At 42.0% G+C, this 24,428-nt stretch overlaps 2 protein-coding genes across 2 annotated transcripts in view; one reads left to right on the forward strand and one right to left on the reverse strand.

Moving 5' to 3' along the window:
* Positions 1 to 1,237: 1,237 nt before the first annotated feature.
* Positions 1,238 to 7,697, forward strand: cbx7a (chromobox homolog 7a). Its single transcript, XM_079253380.1, has 6 exons — positions 1,238 to 1,538; positions 3,324 to 3,367; positions 3,494 to 3,559; positions 3,671 to 3,737; positions 5,689 to 5,980; positions 6,076 to 7,697. The coding sequence occupies exons 1-6, from the start codon at positions 1,272 to 1,274 to the stop codon at positions 6,618 to 6,620; spliced, it is 1,281 nt and encodes a 426-aa protein (XP_079109506.1). The 5' UTR covers positions 1,238 to 1,271; the 3' UTR covers positions 6,621 to 7,697.
* Positions 7,698 to 8,500: 803 nt separating this feature from the next.
* The window catches only part of ep300b (EP300 lysine acetyltransferase b), a 33,509-nt gene continuing 17,581 nt past the window's right edge, over positions 8,501 to 24,428 (reverse strand). Inside the window, exons 19-31 of the mRNA XM_079252942.1 lie at positions 23,435 to 23,674; positions 22,456 to 22,544; positions 21,244 to 21,324; positions 19,658 to 19,714; positions 18,867 to 18,944; positions 18,514 to 18,581; positions 18,185 to 18,335; positions 14,698 to 14,958; positions 14,419 to 14,584; positions 13,760 to 13,927; positions 13,498 to 13,659; positions 13,032 to 13,313; positions 8,501 to 12,930 (exon numbers count right to left, since the gene is read on the reverse strand). Of these exons, the coding sequence (XP_079109068.1) occupies positions 9,808 to 12,930; positions 13,032 to 13,313; positions 13,498 to 13,659; positions 13,760 to 13,927; positions 14,419 to 14,584; positions 14,698 to 14,958; positions 18,185 to 18,335; positions 18,514 to 18,581; positions 18,867 to 18,944; positions 19,658 to 19,714; positions 21,244 to 21,324; positions 22,456 to 22,544; positions 23,435 to 23,674 (4,926 nt within the window). The 3' untranslated portion in view covers positions 8,501 to 9,807. The remainder of the gene's footprint in view (positions 12,931 to 13,031; positions 13,314 to 13,497; positions 13,660 to 13,759; positions 13,928 to 14,418; positions 14,585 to 14,697; positions 14,959 to 18,184; positions 18,336 to 18,513; positions 18,582 to 18,866; positions 18,945 to 19,657; positions 19,715 to 21,243; positions 21,325 to 22,455; positions 22,545 to 23,434; positions 23,675 to 24,428) is intronic.

The raw sequence follows: 24,428 nt of genomic DNA on the forward strand, positions 1-24,428 counted from the left end.
GTAAAGACTTTAGGAAATTATAGTTTTAAAGTTTTCATGCAGAGGTAAAAGAAATTATTGATTGATCATGTACGTCGGCCTACATTAGGCAAAAAGCTACATGTATTTGAAGTAGGGATTCACCGGTACCGATACCAGTATCGGCTCAATACCAAGCATGTTTACTTGGTATTAATAGAAGTGTACCGATAGCACAACCGATATCCAATACCACACTGATCAAGCTAGCGCAGATGTGTTTGATGACATCCGTCTGACATGTTTTAAAAGAAATAAATGCCTTGAATGTTAAAATGTGACATCTTTTTTTACACTAGTAAAGTGAGATCCTTGTTTCAAAACCACACATTTATAGTTGTATTTAGGTAAAAATGTGCCAAATCAAAATAAAACTTGTTGAAATTGTTAGATCTGTAACATTATTATATCTGTATTGGTGAGGTAACTTCAGAAAGGATGGGTCATTTATTACAACCTAATGAAATCTTATACATTTATAACAGCAATAATAACCATAGTCACAATAATGTTCACATAAACAGATTTGGTATCGGCATATAATCAAATTTCAGATATCGGTATCGGCTCGAAACTCCCAAAAAGTGGATCGGCACATCCTTAATTTGAGGCCTTTAAATTGTAAGCGATCTAACTTTAAATCCTCCGAGCTCACTGATTAAATGTTTAACTTTAGTAAGAAGGGGAATAAAATGTAGTTCTCTTTGGACAGAGTGTGGCAAGTTGTTTTAACTGTTTTGGGTATTTATGCTAAAGCGAAGCTAATCACTGGAGAGTATTGCAAATACATTTTTTAAAAAAGCATAATAATTTTGATATGTTTGACTGTGTCTGAAAAGGAATAAATTCTGTATCAGTTTGTAGCTCCTTTAATGCAGGTTTACATTTTTTTGATTAAGTGAAAACTATTTAATTCGGATTTTGCCTCATTTTTATTCAGTAATACCAAATAGCCATTTAATATAGAATTAAAACAAACAAACAAAAAACAAACAAACATCAGTTTCATCCCCACAACTCAAGATTGACAGTAATTTCAGGCTTTGTGACCCTCCTCCATCCTCTGTCCCTCCTTTGCACTCTGCTCTCATTTGCGTGCTCGTCCCCGTTGCCGTCGCGGGCACGCTCATTGGGGGCTTGGCTCTACGCAATAGAATCGGGGTCGCGCGCGACTTTAAAGAAGCCGCGCGCCGTCCAGTGTTGATGTGTCGCAGATTTTAAAAAGTGAGGCAGGCGGACGGCATGAGTTTCATATGAAAGCAGCGAACAGGCTCAGCGGAAAAAAACTAGCACCCACTCTGAAAGCCAGCTTCCGCGGTGACACTTTGAAGGGTTTTATTGGTCCTTTTTTTTTTAGTGCTCTTGTGCATCTGAAAGAAGCTGCTAATTTCTGCGCCTTGTTTGGGAATCCAGTTGAGTCCTGTTTGGAACGTGCGAGGCAGCGCGCAGCGATGGAGCTGTCATCAATAGGAGACCAAGTGTTTGCGGTGGAGTCAATAACAAAGAAAAGAGTCAGAAAGGTAAGAACCGCATTTCTTACACACTTAAAATAACAAACTTAACTTAATTTCCCGATATGTTTATGCTAATGTCGCGCCGTGCGTCAGCGTAAAACATGTTTTCTCCTGTACAACTAAACTAGGTTACGCCGTCACAGTTCGCTTTACGTAAAAGAAACATTTGGACTAATCTCCTATTTTATGTAACGACGACAAAGTTTCGCGTAGTTCCGACTCGCATCCTGTCGGCTGTGGCGCTGCAGCATGACCGTGTTTTGGAGGAGCCTACGCAGTTGTAGTAAAAATGTAAAAAAAAAAAAAAAAAGGGGGTGTGTATCCTTAAAACTGGTACACAGTCCGTGTGTGGGGAGCTGCGCAGTTTGTATTGGTTACGCCAGTGAGATGAGCGGTGGAGGCAGTATCTGGGTGAAACTGCAGCGTAATGAAAGCTGCGTGATGCTGACCCCACTGGTTTCCAGTGGAGCGGTGTTGTGAAGTCACTGGTCGATGAACCCCACTGTGGAAACGAGCTACAAGTGTTCCGTGACATGTTTAAACAAATGCACGTCTTTTAAAACGTATAGTTAAAGGAGGGGAAATGACAGCGTGGACAAACTCTAAGTTTCCGACGTCGTGTGATTATAATAATAACCCGCTCGTGCTCGTATTGTCAAACCGCTTTATTAAATCGGTAATTCACTTATTTTCACTTGACTGGTGATTGTTTTGGACTTGAACGTTGCGCAACACTACGTTGTTTACTTGCTCCCGTGGCCCCACCTATCCCAGCCACCTTGTTCTAGAAAGTACCCGAGGACTGTGGAAACCGGCACGCGGCGCGGTAACGTCATCCCGAAAAGCTGCTGTTTGGAGGCCACGCAACCCCCCTCACTGTCATTGACGTCATCCCTCCGAAAAACAGCGTTTGAAAGGGAGAAAATTCTCCACGAGCCTCCCTCTTTCCTTCGGTCCACTTCGTTAAAGCGACAGTAACCCTGTTCTGGCGCACAGCAGCTCGCCTCTGTTTAAAGGGCAGCTTTAAGTGTGTGACCGTGTGTGCGCACGCTGCATCCAGGGCCGGATTAAAAGTGCACAGGCCCCTGGGCCCAGAGTGTTCCAGGGACCCCCTTCCCCACCTCAACATTGTGAAAACTGTGAATGATACAGTGTGAAATGACATTTCTAACATCTCTCAACCAGTGGTACCCAAGGCCAGATTATCCAATGGGCATTATGGGCACAGGCCCAGGGGCCCATGTCCACTTGGGGCCTACATAGGGCTTATACCAGCAGTTTGGACATGAAACAAAATATACATTTAAGCCAGATAGTTACACCACAGTGTCTAGAGTAGTGCTACTGGTACCACTGGTTGAAAGATGTTAGAAATGCTGTTTTACAGTGTATCATTCACAATTTTTACAATGTTGCGGTGGGGACGGGGGCCCCTGGAATACTCTGGGCCCAGGGGCCTGTGCAATTTTAATCCAGTCCTGGTGGTACCCATAGTAATACACTAGACACTATGGACTGGCGAGCTGTCCAGGGTGTACCCTGCCTGTCGCCCAAAGCCAGGTGGGATAGGCTCCAGCTTCCCCGCGACCCTGAACTGGATGAAGCGGTTCAAAAAATGAATGAATGAATGAATGAATAGACACTATGGTGTAACTGTCTGGCTTTTAAATACATTTTGTTTAATGTCCGAACTGCTGGTGTTTTCTCTACATGTGTCTCGTATGGAAAATCCAGCCTTGGCTGCATCTGATCTAAATGTGACACCCCCACCCCTTCCTCTTATCTTCTCAGGGTAATGTGGAGTATCTGCTGAAATGGCAGGGATGGCCCCCAAAGTGAGTAAGCTTCCAGTCATCACCCAATGACCTCATCACTTTATTACAGTATACATTATACAGCTTGAAACTCACACACCATGTCAGTGATGGATGGAAAGTATTTGAATGTATTTGTGTTTGCAGGTACAGTACCTGGGAACCAGAGGACAATATTTTGGACCCTCGCCTGGTGTTGGCCTACGAAGAGAAGTGAGTAATACTGGAAAGTCTTTTAGGCATGTAAAGTACCTCTTTTTTGTTTTTTGTTCCCTTATTCACGGTTTCTGATCTTTCCCCTCCCTCTGTGTCCACCTCTTGCAGTCAGGAGAAACTCAGAGCTCTGGCCTATCGCAGAAAAGGTCTAAGACCCAGGAGGCTCATGCTGCGGGTAAATGTACTTATATTACTTCTTGTTTCGCAGATTTTTGCAGGAACTTCCTGTAGTAATACTTACTGCTGGAGGGGCTGTTAGATAAAAGACAAAGAGATGGCTTTTGGTCTTACCAAAACTAAAAATATAGAATAAAACAATAAAAGGGTATTTTATTAATCATTGAGATGTGGGATTTCCCTTATAGATAAAATAAATATAAGCAAAGGCCGGGATTTCCAGATTATACAGACGTTTGTTTGGGTATTTTCCAATTTGCATTTAGGCCGAATAGGTTTGCAATCACAACTTCGATTTAAAATCAATGTTTTATTAATCACATTTTTTCAAGTTTTGTTCAAGTTTGTAACCAAAGTCTTGTTAGTTACAGTTTAAACTGATTTCTATAGTTTTGTTTGGATATCCTAATTGTTTAGTTAGTGAATTTTTATTTATTAATTTACAAGATTTTTGGAAGATCTGAAATTATAAAAGTCTTGCTGTGATTTCTGTTAACAAACTACAAAGTTTCTACTAAATTTATTTATTAAAAATCCAAAAATGTTGGAAAAAATGGAAAATTCAGAAGTATATACCAAGAACTTAAAGTTTTATTTAAATAAGTTTGCTTGCTCATTAATGCTGAGGTTTTATTAATTTATTTAAGTTCTGCTCAGAAATATTAGTTTTATGTGCAAAAAAAAAAGTTTTGTTTGTTAGGTAAAGGTATTGTTTTGAGCCCATTTGGATAAAAAAAATCATAAAAATTCTGAATCACTTAATGCAACTTGATCTGAAGCTCAGATGACGTCACTTTGAAGTCATCAGACCGGATTGTGGTGTTTGGGAAATTTTTCTCTTGCATTCTAGTCCTTCTTTAGCCGACCATAGCTAAAGTAAAATAGGTGGAATGCCCTTTAATGTAATTTAAAGACTTCATATGAAGAACTAAAAAAGTTATCAGTGTTAGTTGTTTTGATAATATGTGGCTTTGCAAGTGTGTACACTAAGATGTTTCAGTAATGTAAAACATCATAGGGTGTTGTTGCCATGGTTACATGATAAAGTCAGCTGTTTTCATCAAAAAACACTCAGCCAGGGGGGAAAAAAAACATCAAGGAAGCAGCAGAAATATAGCTTTTATATTAATAACATCATCAACAGACCAGAATGCAATGCAGCTAAGACATGCTGCGTTTGTGAGCGAGGCATGTGACTCCAAAGTACAGTCCTGATCTTGATTTTACTATCACTTTTACTACTATGGTTTTTTTTCCATCATCTCAGCGTTCTGTTATGTTAAGCTTATTTGCCATTTGCAGTCTTAAAACCACACTGGAAAGCAGTATTAAGACCACATTCAACAATAGGGGTTAGAAAATCGAATTTAAAAAATTGAATATCAGGATTTTTGCTTCACAATTTAAAAATCAATCTTTTTGTTAAAAAAATCCTTTTTTTTTTTTTTTCAAATGAATTTAAAAAATCCATGCTACATTTTTTTTTTGCCATTTTTATTGTTTTTTTTATTGATCATTTTACGTGTCTTCATTATAGCAGCAGAATGATGGTCTGGCTACTGTGTTGTTTTTTCCTAAGTAAATTCATGAAAAATGACGAGCAAAAAAAGTTTTGTAAATTTTTTTTTGGTTTGTTTTTAATCTACAAAAATCAGCAATATCGAAGAATTCTGAGAATCGCAATTTAAATCGAATCGGCACCCAAAAAATTGGAATCGAATCGGGACCAAAGGATATTGTCACAGCCCTATTAGAGAAACATACAAGACATGTAGAAATACTAAATAATCCAAATAAATAAATAAATAACGTAATCCTAAAATAGAGTAAAAAAAATAAAGGTTTGTACTCCAGAGAAAGTGACAACATTTCACATCTGCATCCAAAATCTGCAGCTCATCTCTGTTTTACAATGAATCCACAACTGACCTGTCCCTGCTCCTTCACAGAATGTCTTTGCCATGGACCTCCGCAGCGCCCACAAGGTCACAGAAAAGCCCCTGCCACGCCTGCGCCTCTCGCTCACTCGGTCGACAAGCACAGATGTGGACCAGGTGTACCGTCGGCCAATCAGGAGAAGGAGGCAAAGGATGATCAGAGGTGGCAACTCTTCATGCAAACGGCTCCATCAGCAGAGAAAGAAGGTGGAGCCCATGGAGGAGGACTGGGGAGGCACCAGTGATGAGGAGAAGCCAGAGTCTGAAGGCACCACTGAGGAGAGATGCGAAGACAGTTCATACGGTTGGTTTGTCAACCCAATAAATGCATGAAATTAAGCAGCCCAGTCACGATATTTACTAGCAAAACTAATTAAGTTGTCTTGTTCTCTCTTGCAGGTCAGTCAGAATGCAGCTCGCCTCCGTTGCTGGAGCGGCAGGACTTGGACATGGATGCGCACCTGACAGCCATAAACACAGATATGTGGACTGACAAATCAGATGGAGGCATGTCTGAAGCATGTCGGAGACAAACACCTTGTTGCAACCCACCAAAGGACAGCGACTCAGTATTTGAGACAAGACCAGGAGATGCGGTTTCCCAGGACGACGGGTCAGTCTGGGACAACCGTGAAAAAGGTGTGGAGGCGATGTCAGACTATCCCAGACTGGAGAGGAACAACACGACTTCGGTGATAGTGAGAGTTCAGGGGAGCATCAAGACGGCAAGTGACACCACCACCGTCTGCTCCACCACTGAGTCGATGAAGGAGGAGGTAAAAGGTGACAATCAGACCATTACCATGACAACACCAGAAAGTTTGACTCCCCCTGATGCAGCAGAGCATCCCAGGAAGGTGATTGTGACACACGTGACTATAAATTCCCTGACGGTGACCTTTAAAGAAGCCACGGAGGCGGAAGGCTTCTTTAAGGGCTACTGAAGGAAAAGAAATAAAAACGGAGAGATCAGAATAACCATAATTAGACTTGCCACTCATTTTGTACATGTAAATAATCATGTGTAAGATAAGTTCACGTTTACAAAGATACTCATTTCCTACTGAAGTATAAAATTATTGCCTTGGAATTTAAAAGTGAGTGGTAATTTTGATTATTGTGGCTCATTTATTGGATGCGATATGAAGCCCGAAGCGTCTCCAAAGCACTCGAATGATCCATCCCAGTCCAGCAGGCTTAATGGATCTCAGTGGCAAGTTTTATTTGTAGGACCATTGGGTTTAGTGGGCGCTGGAGACAGATGGTGAGGCAGCAGCCTAAAACAACACATATGACACAACGACACGGATGCAGCTATTTTTTCCAGTTGTCCTCAGTGCTTTCCAGCAGGATGTCGGTCTCACTGTCAGATCTCTTCTTGGGGGCCCATTTCAGTCGCTCCTTTTTTTTACAAATAGCATTTTGTAAATATGTTGAGCTGAGTTTTGTTTTTTGTTTTTTTCGCTAACCGCATGTTTGTGCCACACATGCACAAAGCTCTGTCCTGTGTTGTTTTAGAGAAGTTTATTTCCGTATAAAAGAAATACAACAAAGAAAGAAGATTAATGGCTACAGCTTAGATGAAGTTTTGCATTTCAAGGAAGATGGATGCACAAAAAAGTGCAGTTCTTTGCTGTCTCTTTTAACTTTGCAAGTATGAAATGTTACCTGGTTCTATTTTTGTATCACCAATTGAAAATCTACTCTTTTCAGTGGCCTTTGTGCATATCAGAAGAGGAGATTTCAGTTTGTACTGCTACTTTTATGCTACGTAGATAATGTGCAAATGGAAGCAAATGTACTTTAGGTTCAACTGTAGTGAGCTATTATTTATTGCATGTCACTTGTATAAGCTAAACTAACTTATGTCACTTTGTGTCAATCTGTCTTTGACAAAGATAGATTGTCAAACTGTCTTCTCTCTATAAAGTCATTTTTATTTTACTGCATTTACAATAAATGTGTACTGAAATAAATATGTCCTGGAGTGTATTCATCTTGGATAATGTGGGCATATATCAACTTCCGAGGCAGAGAACAATTTCCAAGACTTTTCCAATAAACATCTGTCAAACACATTAGTGGAGTATTTCTTTTATTTAATGGTGTATTTCATTACGAACTGTTTCTTTATTTACCTTCAGCACCAATTGGAGCAAATCCACCAGCTTTTTTTAGTGTTGGTCATCAAGCTGCAATAGAGAAACAGCATTATGGAGGTCGCAGCTATGCAACTTTACAGTACCGGACGTTGATATTTATCCCCACTAGGTGGCATATTGCTCTTGGTAAAGATGGTTTTACTGGAAGCTCATGGTGTGACTCATATGGTCAGTATGGGACTGACAAGAGATGTGATTTAACAAAAAAGCAGGAATTGTTACATCACATTTTTTGTCAGTGAATCCTGAACATAATTTAATCTTACAGCCGAACGCTCTGGGTCTTCCCAGTCATACTCCCTTTTGCTGACCAAAATTTAAAGAATCTTAATGTCTATGTTCATTTTAAGGCTTTGTTTTCAACCCTCTGGGGAAACGTAGGTTGATTCTTCATCCTTGTCAAGTTACTTTATCTGTATGCCTCTTAGTTGTAAAGTCTACAAAGGCTGTTTCAAATCAGATCATCTGAAATTCACCGGAGCAGATTAGTCACACATCACATCTTCATGTTCACACTAGAATAACATAAAATGCCAGTTTTCTCCCTGTGTCATATCTTAATTGATGAGCCACATGTAGAATAGAACACTATTGGTAATTTTCATTTTATTATAAAAAAACAAACAAACAGCATTTGAGTCCAGTTTGTTTCCTTTGTACAGTAAAAAAAAATTAAATAAAACTCCCAAAGTTCTGCGCAGAAAGATAGAGGATGGAGTTTGTAAGGAAGGAGCTCAAAGTCCCACCTCCTCCCACCCAGAGGAGGATATAAAGTCCAAGGGAAGCAGCAATGGGGACGAGGACGAAAGAGACGGAGAGTAACCGATCACACCGTCTTCTTTCACCTCATTTCTGTGCAACACAGTTCATTTGGATCATCCTCTTCCTCTGTTTAGTAGAATTCTAAAAACACTATAAGGACCACCCCCCCATGTAATTAAAATGTTACAGGCACAAAGGTATGCACTCCCCCTCCCCAAGCCTCCATAGCTCCATGTTAAGTGTCTTTAAAAGGAAGGAGTGCACACACATTCGAGGGAGAGGGCTTGCATGTTTGCGAGGGGAGAGTCTCTTCCAGCGTGTCGGACGTCCCAACACAGAAACCGGCCAGGACGTCCAAGAAAAGTTGTCAGCTGAACACCTCAAAGTCTGAGCAGACTCTTGACTGCTGCAATTAAACAGCAACGTTATTCCCATTTGGACAGAGCCAACTGAGGACATGTAGAGTGAAATGACATATTTACTATCCTCCCCCATTTTTAACAGTCAATAACAAAAATATATTTCTATACGAATTGTAGCAGTTTCAGTGAATGTAACCCCCTCTGCCCCTGAAGGAAAATAATAAATAAAGCAAAACATTTGAAAAGATATGCATCATGTTTGGATTTACAAAATTCACATCACTCTGCAAACAGAAATGGACAGATTGAATGATGAAACAAAAAAAGTTCTTTGCATTAAATCATTTCCTCTAAGTCTTGACCTCTTAAAATCTTAAAAACATTTGTTAAGAAAAAGGCAAGTACTTCCATTTATCCCCCCACAAAACCCTAACATATCACCTTTCTTTTACAAGAGGTTGAGATGAGGGGAGGGGGTGCTGGTTGCAAGAGGAACCTTCCCCCTCTTTGTCCTCAATTGGCAAAAAAAGCTAAACAAAAAGACACACACCCACACTATATATTTTATATATATTAGTGTGTGTGTGTTTATAAAAAAAAAACAAAAAAAAAAAACAAAAAAAGAAGCAATAAGTTACAATTCATTTATTCTAATTTATTTAACGACTGCTTGATTTAATGTTCATCTCCCATAGGAAGTTCAGTTCAATGCATCTTTATTGAAAACATTTTAAATAACATTTTATAATAGGAAAAAAGGCTAATAACACTGTCCTGGGTGAGTGCAGTTTGTGTGCGAGATTCACTGAGCATTTCTTCGGCTCAGTTTATCACATTAAGGAGTCCTATATGTGGTCTAAAGGGTTGTGGTTCATGTTCTGGCCCATTGGGTCCTGACCATTGCCACCTGGCCCATGCAGACCAGCCATACTGCTCAGTTGAGTCAACATGGCACTCTCGTCTGACCCAAACTGCTCCATAGTGTTCTGCTGCTGCTGGCTTGGTGGCTGTTGCTGTTGGGGAGGGACAACCATCCCTGGATGGTGCTGGTTCAGGTGGCTCGGGTGTGGAGAACCGGTCTGCATCTGTGGAGAGATGTGATGTGGGGAGGGCTGTGGCTGCATGCGTGGTGACGGGCTGGAGTGTGGCGGCTGTGACTGGGGTCTGGGAGAAGGCTGCGGGGATCGCACCTGGTTAGCGAGCGACGTGGGCAATGCCTGGCCCTGCAGGTGTGGGTGTGGAGACTGGGCCATCTGCTGTGATTGCTGAGGACTCATGGGATTGCTGTGCTGGGCTGGTGACCCGCCCGGACCCAGCTGCTGCTGCTGGAGCAACCTCTGGTGCAGAGCCTGCTGGAGTAGTGATGGAGGTGGGGGTCCACTTTGGGTAGACTGAGGGCCCTGAGATGCTTGCTGAGGACCTCCTACACCCCCTCCACCTGGTCCTGCATCTCCTACTGGAAGGGTTGCCATGGTATTCTGCTGCTGCATCTGGAGGTGGTGTTGGTGCTGGAGCCTCTGCTGGAGAGCAGCTGTGGCCTGCTGTTGTGCAACTGAGCTTGGGTAACCTTGGCCCTGCTGACCTGGTGGGGGACCTGCTTGCTGAGGGCCAAGAGCTGGGCCTCCAGCTGGACCCTGTCCCACTGCAGGGGGCTGCATACCCTGCTGTCCCATGAATCCCTGCCCCTGTGGGGGCTGAGGTTGCTGGAACTGGCTGTGATTTACTCCCATTTGTTGTTGTTGTTGTTGTTGTTGTTGCTGTTGCTGCAGATGTCGTCTCATAAGCAACTCTCTAAACTGGGGGCTGTTCAGGTTTCCCATCTGTGGCCCCTGGCCCTGCATTCCTCTTCCTACCCCCTGCTGCTGCTGCTGCTGGAGAGCTGCAACCTGCTGCTGCTGTAAACCACTGAGCACTGGTCTCTGCTGCTGTTGTAGCTGCTGCTGCAGCTGCTGCTGCTGTTGCACTTGCTGTAGCTGAGCCATGGCGGCCATGTTGACATTTGACCCTCCCTGACTCGCCATGTGCATTCCTGGCTGGCCAGCACCTGGAGCATTCATGTTCACCTGTGGGTTTCCTCCTGCAACCACGTTTCCAACAGGACTCCCAGTGGGACCAGGTCCTCCTGGGACACCTCCTGGTCCACCAGGGCCCCCCTGCACCCCCTTGTATTTTGAAGCCCTCTGCTTGATAAAAGCAGCCATAAGCTGGGGGTTAGACCGCAAGATGTTGAGGACTTGCTGCTGTTGGAGTGGTGAGCTTGGTGAACGGAGAGTGCGTAGAAGCTCCTGTAGAGCCGCCTGGGGGATGTTTCCCCCAGCAGCACCAATACCAGCAGCTCCAGGGAGGCCTCCACCTGGCACCCCACCACCAGTACCTTGTTGCTGTTGCTGCTGTTGGGCCATGTTCATCAAGGCAGCGTGGCCTTGACCTTGTTGGAGCTGTGCTTGTTGCTGCTGCTGCTGCTGCTGCTGCTGCTGTTGAGCTGCCATCATGGCTGGATGGTTCATTTGGTTCATCATAGCTTGCCTCTGCTGGGCTGGCACACCTTGTCCTGCCCACTGTTGCTGCTGAGGGTTCTGAAGTGAAGCACCCATCCTCTGCTGCTGAAGCTGCACCTGAGTTGGGAGCTGGCCCTGCGGCAGGTTACCTTGCTGGGTAGGCTGCTGTATGTGACCACCAGCACCAACCATCATCCCTGGTGGAGCTCCTTGCTGCTGATCCATGTGGGCTCGAGCAGCTGCCACCGGTGCTTGGCTTTGTAGGGGCATACCCTGCGCTCCAACTATTCCTACTGTCCCTGGGTGTCCCATAGCCATCTGCTGAGCTTGACCTTGTTGGTGGTGAGAAGACATCAAGCCTGCAGCTGCTGCTTGCCTCTGGAGAGCCATCTTCCTTTGAGCATCAGCCACCTGTTGAATCTTCAGCGCTATTTCCACTGCTGCTGGTGGAGGACCAGAGGGAGTTTGCTGTTGCTGCTGGCCTGCTGGTTGACTGGGTGGTTGCTGGCCCCCTAAATTCCCAGCCATGACAGCTCCAACAGGTTGCTGCTGAGGTGGTGTTGCAGAGCCAAGAACTGGTTTACCCTGGGACTGGTGAATTGGGGAAGAACCGGGAGGCCTGCCAGCATAAGGTGGCAAATTGTTGGGGTGCTGCTGAAGCTGCTGAGGGTTGGTCCCTGATGCAGTTTGTTGCTGCTGCTGGACTTGAGGAAGCATCTGCTGCTGATGTTGTGGAGAGTTCATCATTCCCCCGGCCCCGCCTCCTCCAGCTGCCATCTGCTGGAACTGATGGAGAGCATGTTGAGGAGGCATCCCTCCTGGTTGCTGTTGCTGCTGTGCTCCATTTCCAGGACCCATTCCCTGCTGTGGGACTGGAGTCATGGTCTGAGTTGGGGTCTGAGGAGTTGGGGGTTGGGTTCCACCAGATGTTGGTGTACTTGGAGCTGTGGTGCCATTGTTTCCCGGTGAGGGAAGACCTACCATAGGTCCTCCTGGCGGTCCTCCGGCTGGATGTCCCACCCTCTGCATGGTGGCCATCCTCCTCCTCAACATCTGGGCCTGTTGGAGTCTGTGCTGCAACTGCTGCTGTCGGAGCTTTTGCTTGATGTTCAGACAGAACGGGACAGGACATTTGTTCTCCTGGCAGTGCTTGGCATGATAGCAGCACAGAGCAATGAGCTGCTTGCAGATGGGACAGCCACCGTTCGTCTTGCGTTTGCAGCCTTTTGTGTGCTGAACAACCCGCTTCATCTTCTGGCAGGACGGCAGGGAGCAGTTGGCGTTGCGGCACTGGCATGCATGGACCAGCGACTGGATGCAGCGCTGGATGCTGAGCCGGCGAGAGTCACCAGGGCTCTGTGTAGCTGCCGCTGCTGGGTTGTTCCCATCATCATCTAGGCCAAGCCCCAGCTTATCCATCTTGTGCTCATGACCTTTAGTGTTGTAGCAGGTGATGCACAAGTCATAATCCTGGAGAAAGAAAATAGGAAAATGAATATACGTTACATTCATAAACGTTTTATCATCACATTTTGGCTCAATGTACCAGCAAGTCTCATCTCAAATCTCACCTCACAGACAGTGCAATGGAAGCGGGTCTCCACATGGTGTTTACACTCATTACAGGTGTACACAAAGCGATCCTGGCTCTGGTTGTGCAGCTCCACCAACATACACATGGAGCTCCACTTGGACCTCCTGAGAGAGCTAAACTCCAAGTGTTTATCCCTGGCCAGAGTCAGAAAGGCATCACGGCCATCCATTAGGTCACAGGCCATCAGAGGGTCTGAGTCAGTGATAGGGGGGAGCGAGTTGGCAGTTGGGCCGGCAATGAGGCGGATGACGAAAAAAACCTGCCAAAATAGAGCATTGCGTCATCTTTTAGTGTACTGCCATTATAAAATTAAGCCAGAAAAGTGTAAACCTGCTTACCATAGAAGCAGGTCTCATAGAAGTCACTAATATCATGATAATTCTCCTGTCTAATCCAATAAAACACAACATCCTTACAACTTTAATGATATGAAGCGAGCGTACCTCCTTATGTTTCTCCATGGTGGCATAGAGTTTCTGGGAGAGATCGTTGGAAACACTCGGCATCCCAGGTTTCTTCTTATTGGCTCGGCTCAAGCTACTTTTGTTCTTGCTCGTCTTCTTATTGTTCTTCTTTTTGGCATTCTTGCTGTCTCCTTTTGTCGTCTGTGAATCATTTCATGGCAATTCAGCACAAATAAAACAGAGATTTTGTCACAAATTAAAGAGACTGAAAACAGCAACAACATGTGGACAAACTACTCACATCTGTGCTCTCATTGGAAGTACTGTTCTCCTCCCTTTTCCTCTCCTCTTCCTCCTGCTCCAGCTCTTTGATGCTCTCCTCCAGGACGTTGGGCCAGAAGTCTCCCTCAAAGTACGGCAGCTCCTTGGCGCTAGTCAGACGGTCCTCAGTTGCCTGCTTGAAGATGTCCTAAAAAGGGCCAAAGACAAAACCTTTTTTAGTAAGATTAATGGGTGCGTACGGTGACAGCACTGTAACCTCACAGCAAGAAGGCTGCTGGTTCGAGCCTCGGCTGGGGGGTGTTTTGCAGTTTGCATGTTCTCCACCTGTATGTGTGGGTTCTCTCCAGGTACTCAAACTTCCTCCCACCGTCCAAAGACAAACATGTTTGGTTAACTGGCTACTCTAAATTGTCTCTAGGAATGAATGTGAATGTTTGTTTGTCTCTCTCTGTGTTGGCCATGTGATGGGCGACCTGTCCAGGATGTACCCCACTCCTCGCCTCACCTAATGATTGCTGGGAAAGGCTCCAGCTGGCCCTGAACTGGACTAAGCGGTTAAGAAGATAGATGGATGGACATGAAGATTAACATAATTAGAGGTTTTACAAAAGAAGATGGTAAACCATCTGCAAAATTAAAAGAAAGCATTCAGTTGGGCTGCATCTAAAAATGCCTCACCTTGTAATCATGAACAATCCGCTCAGAAACGGCTTTATCCAGCATCTTTTTGTACCACTCCTGGAGGCGTTTTGGTTTGGGGATCTTCTGGTCCGCTGGATGACAATGGAAGATGTAATCATCCCCTTCACTGGGAGGACAAGCCCAAATATGGCCGGTTGTAAACCTGAAAGGATAAAAAATTTTATAAACTTGATCACATCTTGGATTACTGATTATTTTCAAGTAAATGAACATATCCAAAGCTGCACACATGTGGGACCTCTGTTCTTCCCTTACCCCTGTCTTTTGACATACTCCAGGTAGCCCAGAAGGATCTCATGGTAGACGGCAGTCCTCAGTTGTCGAGGTTTGAAGAAGTGCACGCTGTCCAGGTAAGAAATATACACCCGTCTCTGATTGGGAGGGGGGCAGTCAGAGCCGTACTCTTGAACATGCATGCCAAAAAAACACACGTCTGCTCCGTCGATATCCTCAAATGCAAACAAGGCTTTCATCCGGTATGGGAAAGACTCAGCCATCTCTCCACTGTCCACAAATCTGGAGAGGAAATTTCTTTTTAAACAACTGCATAGAAAATCCAACATGCAAATATGATACAAGTAACACACCAAGAGTTTGATTAGTCACAGGTTGTTTCCAGAAATGTTATTTATCTTTAACATCATGACTAACTGCAGTCATTAAATACAACTCTTCTGTTTTCCTTTAGAAAATCCAAGTATGAGTGTGTTTGCTTAAAACTCTCCTGCAGGTTTTAAGCAAACACTTAATTTCTTACATTTGTACTAAAATTTTGCTACAACTGTGTGCTTTCACAACACAGTATATGAGAAAATATATTTGGGCCTTATTCATTAAGCACCAGCTTATAATTTGTAAGAATGAAAATGTAATGCAGTAAAAATCATTAATTATTTTACATTTAGTCTCTAAGCAGTTAACAAATATGGGGCTGATTTATGTTCTCTGTGTGCACAGTTTTGCTCCTCTGTCACATTATTCAGGATGTAACAAATTTAATGTTGGGGAATTCATACTGGGACAGTCTGTCTGAAACCACAGAACTGTGTGCAGATGGAGATTAAACTACAGAAATTCAAAGCCAAACTAACTTTTTTCCCCCATCCACGGCTCTGACAACTTTGAGCACTATTTACATCCATTTTAAAATCAACACTTGTTTTTGGGTTTTTTTAAATTCTCTTTAAACCATGTGAACTGGATTTAAGGGTGTTTTGATAACAGACAATTTATAGAAATATCAAAGTTCTCCTTTAGCTTAAATCAAACACCTGTCAGTTCCTTTATTCAGATGAAGATTTCTTTTAAATGAGCAAAGTGGTATTTATGTACATTTTCCATGTTGCCAAACACACACCTGTAATGCACATAACCCTTTCACCGCTTTTTGGGTAGAAAGCGTTTTGTTGACTAAAATGTTACGTTTTTGTGAAAGTTATATCTGCCTGAGCGACCTCTACTCCTATGTTTGGGTCTGCAATACCAACACTCTGCATTTGTTATTCATTTACTGTTTCATTGGTTTCTACTATTTTTGTCCTGAGGAAATCATTTCCCACTGCTTTACTTTGTACAAACATTAAAGGGTTAAGATGAGAAATTACATGGCATAACAAATCAACTTATGTTTATTAAAGTGTCACTGACAGGTAACAGCACACTTGTCACATCTTTTCTGCCAATCAGATTCACTTCAACTCCATTACTGCAAGAAACTTCTCATAAACCCATAAAGTTGTGTGAAGTGAACTGCAGTTCTTCCTGCCCACTGTGGTCCTTTCAGTCTCCATGCAGAGTGATTTATAAATTCCTTATTTACAAAAGCAGCAGGCAGATGAACTACTGTGGACTGCTTCTCTCATGGATAGTTTATGCCATGTAGTTGCTGGTAAGATTGTGCATCATCTCAGTAGGAAGAGCAGTCATCTACTAATCGGAAGATTAGACACTGAACCCCAATGTATCCATTAGATTTTGAGCGTATGTACTAATGCAATTTAACACTAACAGGTAAATTCTGTATAAATTTATTAACAATTTTGAGTAACTTTGGATATTTGCAAATGTGTGTTCATATCCACATACATGTAAAATAACTACTAATACACGCACACATAAGCACAGTAATATTTTAAATGCAGATGTGACTCCGTCTCCATAGAGACTTCAAAATATATGAGGAGGAAAAAATGAATCCAATTAAGATCCAGATGACACAGCTTTCCATCACTACTTAAATGCAGTATCTATCTGTAGAACTGTGAGGAGATGTGAAAGCGGGAAAGTAGTCTCAAAACTCCTCATGCACACAAAAGCTGATCCATGAACAAATGTAACCTACCTATGTATCAGTCCACAACTCATATGTGCACATACATTTAGTAAATTATATTATACAGGAAGCTTTTTAGGCATTAAAATGATCACGTCTGCAAGACTGAAGGTAAGAGTCTACATGTAAAATAATAATGTGCTTGTGCGGTGCATAGTTTAACTCCAAATGTGAAGAAGTTTAAGGTTGGGTATAACCATTAAATTCCTGATTCCAGATTTCCATTGAATTTCCCTTTGTGGATTGATAAAGTATTTTTCATTTCATTTCATTATATTACTTGATTAGATTTATATTAAATCCAATTCGATAAGGATTAGCTTCTAGGTATCTATGTTACAACACCAGTTTTTCTAACTATTAAAGATATTCTCAGAAAACTACATTTATGAAATACCACAACAAAACAGTTCCCACCGATTCATACACATAAATGCTGTGATAAAAAACAAAAAACAAAAAAAAAACCTTTATAGACTAAGTGTCCTGATGAAACCTTCGTTCAGTGGAGTCACTAATTATTTCTAAAGTTCAGATCTCACACAACATGTTAATGTTAACACAATTTAGACAGAATAATGGATCTATTTTGGGCAGAAATACGACTCAGAAATTACTACGAGGGTAGATTGAGCTTGTTCAGCTTATGTTCTTGCGACAGGCAAGATGATCTTAGCGCAAGACTGGAGCAGGAAAAATAAGTCGTCTGCTCTTCACTGGACTGAATCTATATTCACCTCAGAAAGAGAAGCTGATTTTTGATGATAGCGACAAATGAAACCTCTTCAATTGTGTCTATATGCTAAGATCTCGATGAGCATAAGTAAGTTCTGCAAGAGTAAGATCGCTGTTGTCACCAGAAAAGGAAAGGTTTTAAAAATTGTTTGATTAATTGAAAAATTACAAATCTGAATTTTATCAATCAATATTGGAATAACTGAATTAATTATTCCAACTTGATACAAGTGTTCTAATTTCCTGACATTTGTTTGTAGACTCAAACATGCTTGCAATTACCCAAATTTACTCAGAAATTGTGTTACAGATTTGTGAATAATGTTTTCCACATTACTTGCTTAGCTAGACCAATTCCACTCCATACGTTCTGGGGATAAATGCTAAAAATTTCATTTTTAAAATATCAAAGTTTTCAGCTTTTTACTTTATGGTAACAAATACACATGTTTTAAATATTGAGAATATATCTCGTCTACCCGCACTCAACAGCACACTGGTTTTAACTTCTTTCACAGGACTTATAAAGCTCAAATATTTTAACCTTTTTTTTTTTCCACATGACCTTAACAATCACATCTACGACTGTGTTGTAAAAACAGAAGTGATCTGAAATAACTTCTTTATAAATCTTTATAAGTAAACTATAAAGCCAGTATATGTGTGACCATCTACCTGGACTTCATGCCCGGCTTCACCTCAACCACCTTGTCGGAGACGTGGACCACGCGGATAGTAACGTCTCCAGACTCTGGGTGGCTTTGCCGCTTGAGGTAGTCATTCACTCGTGTCTCCAAAAAGTTCCCAAGCTTTGTCTGAGGAAGCCCTGCGAAAACAAGCAGTACAACGTAAGAAAAGAAGCTTAAAGCAATGTTTCAATTAGTCTAAAATGTGTGTGTGCGTTGGGAGTTGGTGGTATTGTAAACATGACAATATTTAAATGGGATCTAAACTGGAATGATAAAACTTTAGAACACAAAGAACAAAAAAGTGTCTCCACTTACTTTTGGCTGCGTATTTGTTCTCTTTCCGTGTCTTATTGACCTTTTTCAGGCAGTTATTGCATACAAAGCTGTGTTTGGGGAGGAAATGAACAGTGACCGGTTAAATTTGCAGGTTAGCATCAGTTCTGTAACAATAAGCACCAACGACAAAGATAAAGTGGGTTTAATCAAGAAATAACTCGTCTTCTCATAGTGGTTGTCCCCCCTTTAAACAACTGCAGACCCACACGAGGGGAAGTCTTAGCTTTGATGAATGACAGATTTACTAAACTATCTGTTGAAGCAACACTATAAGATTTGGTGTTCATTTGACCCAGTTGTACAGCTGAATGGTTGCATGAAATTTGGCTCACCCCGAAGGCCATATGGTTTCGTTATGCAGGACACAGATCTGGTGCATTTTACGACCGCAGTCGATACATTCCACAAGTCTGAGTGGAGAGAAAAGAGAGACAAAATATTTAATCAATAAAACCTCTTATAATTCCTGATGGTATTTCTCTTCCGGAGCTGAACCTGAAAAGTAAAGCTGTCACGATCATGTCAGAAATGAAGATTACTTTCTATTTTTTTCCACCAGATTAGTGATAATAGCTTGGATGACCACCATCTTTCTGTTAAAAATCCTTTAAACTGGCTCCTCAAATTAATGAGTTATCTCCCCTTATAGGACTTAAAAATCAAAATGTTTCCCAACCGGCATCATGATGTTTGGCTCTGAAATAAGTCCATCACCTTACTGTTAACAAGTGTTGTTAAAACTGAAATACAATCAGTTGATTTAATACATGTGAGGCACTTTGGAAAAAAAGATATTAAAAAAAAACAAAAACACTGGCGAGCAGTAAAACTGACGCACAGAGATGATGTCACTTCAAAGTGCACCCGTCTGCCGTTTTATCGAGCAGAAAACAACACAGAAACATGACGCTTATATATAGTTCCTTTCAACAATTTTTTCCACAGACGATTACTAACAATATTGGCAATTGCATCAATCATGATTAAATGATTATGCAATGTCTTTGCCCTGCAGAGAAGGAGAAAACAAAGCCTAAAACCATGATAGGATAGACACTTTAAACACTGGATTATTTTAATTGCATAAAAAGTTGGAAAATAAAGGGTTAAAATGGGCACATACAACTCAGGGTCGAGTGTGTCGTTCTTCTTTCGCTGGAACTGATCCTTGTTGATGGACCTGTGGAAATCACAGAAAAAAAAAAGTCCTACTGAACACTGCAGACTGTGGACAAAATCCTCACTTCTGTTTAAAAACTGCAAAAATACTTTTAAAAAATAATTTCCTGTGATAGCAATTATTTATTATCGGACAAAAATACTCAAATATCTTTTCATGTGTGATTGTGAATGGCGTGAATTAAAAGCCCCGGGTAAAGCAGAGCAGCTGCAGAGATTCCTTCATACATCTGATGTGACCATGCACACAGATTGTTCTGCAGATGTTTTTTTGTTTTTGGTTTTATTAGAGTTTGAGAATAAAATTTGGGACAACAGAGTGCTAAATTAAATCTATACATCACAAGTGGAGACATGCAGTAGTAGAAACTGATAAAATGGGAAATATCCAACAAAAACATGGAGATCTCCGTTGACTCCATGGAGAGATTTTTGGAAAGCTCAACATATCTTTTTAAAAGTTGTGTAAAATGTTCACTAATTTCTGCAACTGTTGCCAAACTTGGACTCATGTTTTGCTTTGCAGCTTTGTAGCCATCTACAAACATCTGGTCATAAAAACAAGCAGACACTGGGAACAATGCACGTGTCCAGTGTGTTTAAGCTTCCGTAACTAAGTCCCAGTAACAGAATGGCTTTGTAGAGAAATATTGAGCGTAAAATTTCAAGAAACACAAATTATGCATTTTCTGTATTTGGTTCAAGAATAAATCTTTTCACTTTTTCTATCCAATGGATGGCAATTTTAAAAAAGGCCTTAAATGTGTAAATAACGCACAACTGATGTGCAAACTTATGTTTGTCTACTATAGTTTTACGACAATGTGAGAGAGCAGTGTCAAACTCGTGCATTAAGATGCATTTTGGATTTAAGAACTTGACTTCCAGGATGAAAATTGAACACTTAAAGAATGAGTACTACTATGCTAACTAAGAGACTTTAATAAACACACATTTGCCACAAAGCTGTTTTTGTTCAAGCCGACAAAGCAAATGATTTCATTTGAAGACCTTTGCAGGCACAATTTTGGGGGCAACAGTAATCGTTCTACAGACAGGACGCTTCTCACTGCTGCACACATGACACAAACAACAGTCCCACCAACTTATTACACCTGCACATCTACCAACTTGTGTTTTTACATGAAGGATGTAATCGATTTTGTTAGTTAGCACAATGTTATCTCCTTTTTACTCCGCCAATTTGTTGTTTTAAAAACAGAAGGAGGAATATTAGACGGACCAAAATGATTACATGTATCTGACAACTTTCTCTTGACTCATCTGTGTCTTGAGCAGCTCAATAGGCACACGATACTGCTTTTTATTGAGAAATTACCATAGTAATTATACTGATGTCAGCTAATTTAAGATTCAATATGCACATAATAAAAAGAAAAAAAGTTTTTCCTATCTGTTGTTGATGTTAAATAATTTAAAACTAATAAACTGGACAAGTGAAACTAAAGGATATTTAAGTGAATTCTATGTTTTTAAAAAAAAGGAGGGAAAGAACATAATGGTACTCACGTCTGAGGCTGGGAAGGGTCGTCGCCAAGGGAAACAGTCTCGCCTTGGATTTCGTTGAAACACTTCTCACAGAAGTGGTACCTGTCAGCAAGAAGCCCATATTTTGGTGAACTACACCGTTCGTCATCAGCACAGCCAATCACAGAGAGGGCACGAAGAAGCAGCCGCCAATCAGGGCAGGGCAGGACAGGCCAGGGGGGCGCGCACACAGGAGGAGGCAGAGGGCAAGGTGGGTCGTCGCCAGGAGGAAGCAGCCAATCGTGACGCAGGGTTTTTGAGTGGGCAGGTGTTTTGATTTTGCGCGTAAATTTCGGAGTGGATGATTGGTCACACCAAAGCAGGCCAATGCAGACATCACAAGCGTTAAAAAAAAGGGAGGGAGAGAGGGGGGGAGAAGGGAAGGGGAGGTCAAAATGAACATTAAAAGAAAAAAAAAAAAGCGTGAAATAAGTCGTTACAGGTCAGACGAGGACAATGGAAGGACAGAGAGGGAGGAGGTTGGGGGAGGAGGGGGACGGACAGAATGTGAACAACAACCAACAGAGGACAGAGAGCCAAGGCAAAGCAAAGATTAGCGTCAGACATCCAGTGGTAAACAAGAACAACATTACAGCAACATGAGAGACCACTAGGAGCTGTGGAGGAGCAGGGAAGTGAGGAGACGATGCTCCAAATATGAAAAAGTGAATGAGGAAAGAATTAATAAATGATAAAGCAACAGAGATCCATCATCCTTTCTGGTCATTTATAAAGTGGGAGCTGTTCTTCTGGTGGATAAATCAAACCCACCCCTCCCCTCCCACTCTGTGTAAGTAAACAGAAAACGCCAGCTGTCGGGTATTTAAAAAAAAAAAAAAAAAAAAAAAAAAGCTCATTGAGGGAAAGAAAGGTGCAACAAATGAAGAAGAAAGGAGCCCACTTTATGAATGACAGCATCATGAAAGTTAAACATTAAACTATGGAGATGGAAATGGTGCCAGGGTAACCACTGGAAGCCAAATTTAAACTCATCTGTGATTGTACTGATTGATTAACTGATTAAAGCTATGCTGTGAAAAATATGTATTCAATGTAAAAAGTACAAGAAAAAAAAAAAAAAAACACAAACTGATTCCGCTGACTGAATTTTCACAGAAAAGTCTAAATCTAAAATCTACTCTGAATTTTTTTTTTCCCTTAAACATGTGTGTCCGGCGTGCCAACGTCCCTTACCTGTTCTGGTAGCTAAAATAAGCAGCGTCACGTTGGATGGTGCATAATTGTTTTCCATAGCAGCAGAGAGTTTGGGGAGAAAATTCATACTGCAATAAAAAAAAAAAAAAGAAAGAATTGCATATCTGTCATCTAGAAAGCTGTGAAATTACACACACTCCTCACAGCAAAAGCACAGCTGAATGTTTCTATAAGGTCAAACTTTGTCTGGTTATTGTATGAAAAGGCAGAAGCTAAATTGTAGCAGGATCCCAGGTGAGGAGACAGAAAACTAGCTGAGATTAGTTAGGATAGCCTGGATCCATCAGCTACAACTAGCAGCTCATCAGTTTAGCGTAAATACTGGAAGACAGCACTGCTTCAATTTAGTCCAAAGGGCACAAGAACAGGGCCGGATTAAAAGTGCACAGGCCCCTGGGCCCAGAATGTTCCATGGACCCCATCCCCACCACAACATTATGATAACTGTGAATGATACACTGTGAAACATACACATCTCTCAGCCATTGGTACCATCGCACTAGACACTGTGATGTAACTATCTTGCTTTTATGTACATTTTGTTTCATGTCCAAACTGCTCGTGTTTGCACCACATGGGCCCCAATTGGGCTTGGGCCTCTGGGCCTGTGCCCATAATGCCCACTGGATAATCTGGCCTTGCACAAGAATACAATAAAAACACACCCCTAAAAGCTCAGGAACTATAAATTCTATATTTTGACACATAAACCAAAGTATACAGCCACATGTTTCTGTCTTGTTAGTTTTTGATAAAGATTAAACAAACAACACACAAGCTGCTAATGAGAGAACTTTCTAGGCATTTTCCAGGGCTTGTGCTAAGCTAACCTAACCGGCATGCTGTGTGGCGTTTCCTCAATCTTTTCTCACTAAACTGTAAATGGATTAAAAAAAACAAAACGCCACAAGTACATCCCACAATGTTTGTGAAAAATGAAGCAACAGTTGTGTCTCACCTTCCTCCCACAGCAGTACCCGAGGCCTTGCATGACAGGGTCGATCTCGGACTCAAACACCTCAGCCAGCTTGGAGCAGTACTTGTAAACTCTGGATGTCTTCCGGTTGTACAGCCAGGCGTTGTTGAACATCAACCAGATGTCCTCGATGTACTGCCACGGCTCTTGGTACTGTCCTGTGTCCAGCTTCCGCTTGATGGTCGACAGGTCCATGGGGTTCTTCACGATGTCAAAGTAGTCCTGGATTGAAAGAGGGCGCCGTCCAGATGTTGAAGGTAAAAAATTTAAAAAAAGAAAAGATCGAGGACGCCAGATGGGTTGGTTGAAGAGGTAAAGATGGGTTGGGAGCAAGAGCGTGCCCAATGTCAGCAGCAGCAGAGACGTCAGGGGAAGATGTGGTGAAGCCGTTGCAGTCAACCAGGTGGGACCAGAGTAGGGAGAGAAGAGGGTGCAGGGGAACAATGTTGTTGAGCGCTGCAGAGAAGGTTCACGTGCAAACAGAGAGACATGACAACTTCTGCCCTCCAGCTCTCTGCTTTGCACCCAACACTTTAAATCAAAGTGCCTATCTGTGCTGTGAACAGAGTCTGGCCAGTCCTCTGCTGCCTAAAACTCCCTTTAGATGCCATTTTATTTTACATAATTCAGCCCCAAACTGAAGCCTTGCAGTGGCATTGTGAAATGATCAATTTGTCTTACGTCAATTTGCTGCAAACAAAACTTCCAGGCTCAGATAGTTATCAGGGTGCAAAACTAAGAAGAACAGAGCAGCGTCAAGAGGAGAGAGAGAGCGAGAGCTAAGCTTTTTGTAAAGCAACAATGTTGTTGGCATTAACAACACCAGCAGCATGAGTGGTAAAAGAAAACAAAAAAATAAACAACCTAAACAGAAGCCAACAGTGCTGAGGGGAAGCAAATGTAACAGAGAGGTGGATGAGTCTCCAAACTGTTCCTGCTGCCTGCCCTCCACTTCTCCTCAAACTACAGCAAAAAG

The sequence above is a fragment of the Telmatherina bonti genome, assembly GCF_933228915.1.
Source record: "Telmatherina bonti genome assembly, chromosome: 14".
NCBI lineage: Eukaryota > Metazoa > Chordata > Actinopteri > Atheriniformes > Telmatherinidae > Telmatherina > Telmatherina bonti.

Coding starts and splice junctions, on each gene's coding strand:
- cbx7a (XM_079253380.1), top strand. CDS start 1,272: ATGAAAGCAGCGAACAGGCTCAGCGGAAAAAAACTAGCACCCACTCTG. Junction 3,560..3,670: donor GTGTTGGCCTACGAAGAGAA/GTGAGTAATACT, acceptor CACCTCTTGCAG/TCAGGAGAAACTCAGAGCTC. Junction 3,738..5,688: donor CCAGGAGGCTCATGCTGCGG/GTAAATGTACTT, acceptor GCTCCTTCACAG/AATGTCTTTGCCATGGACCT.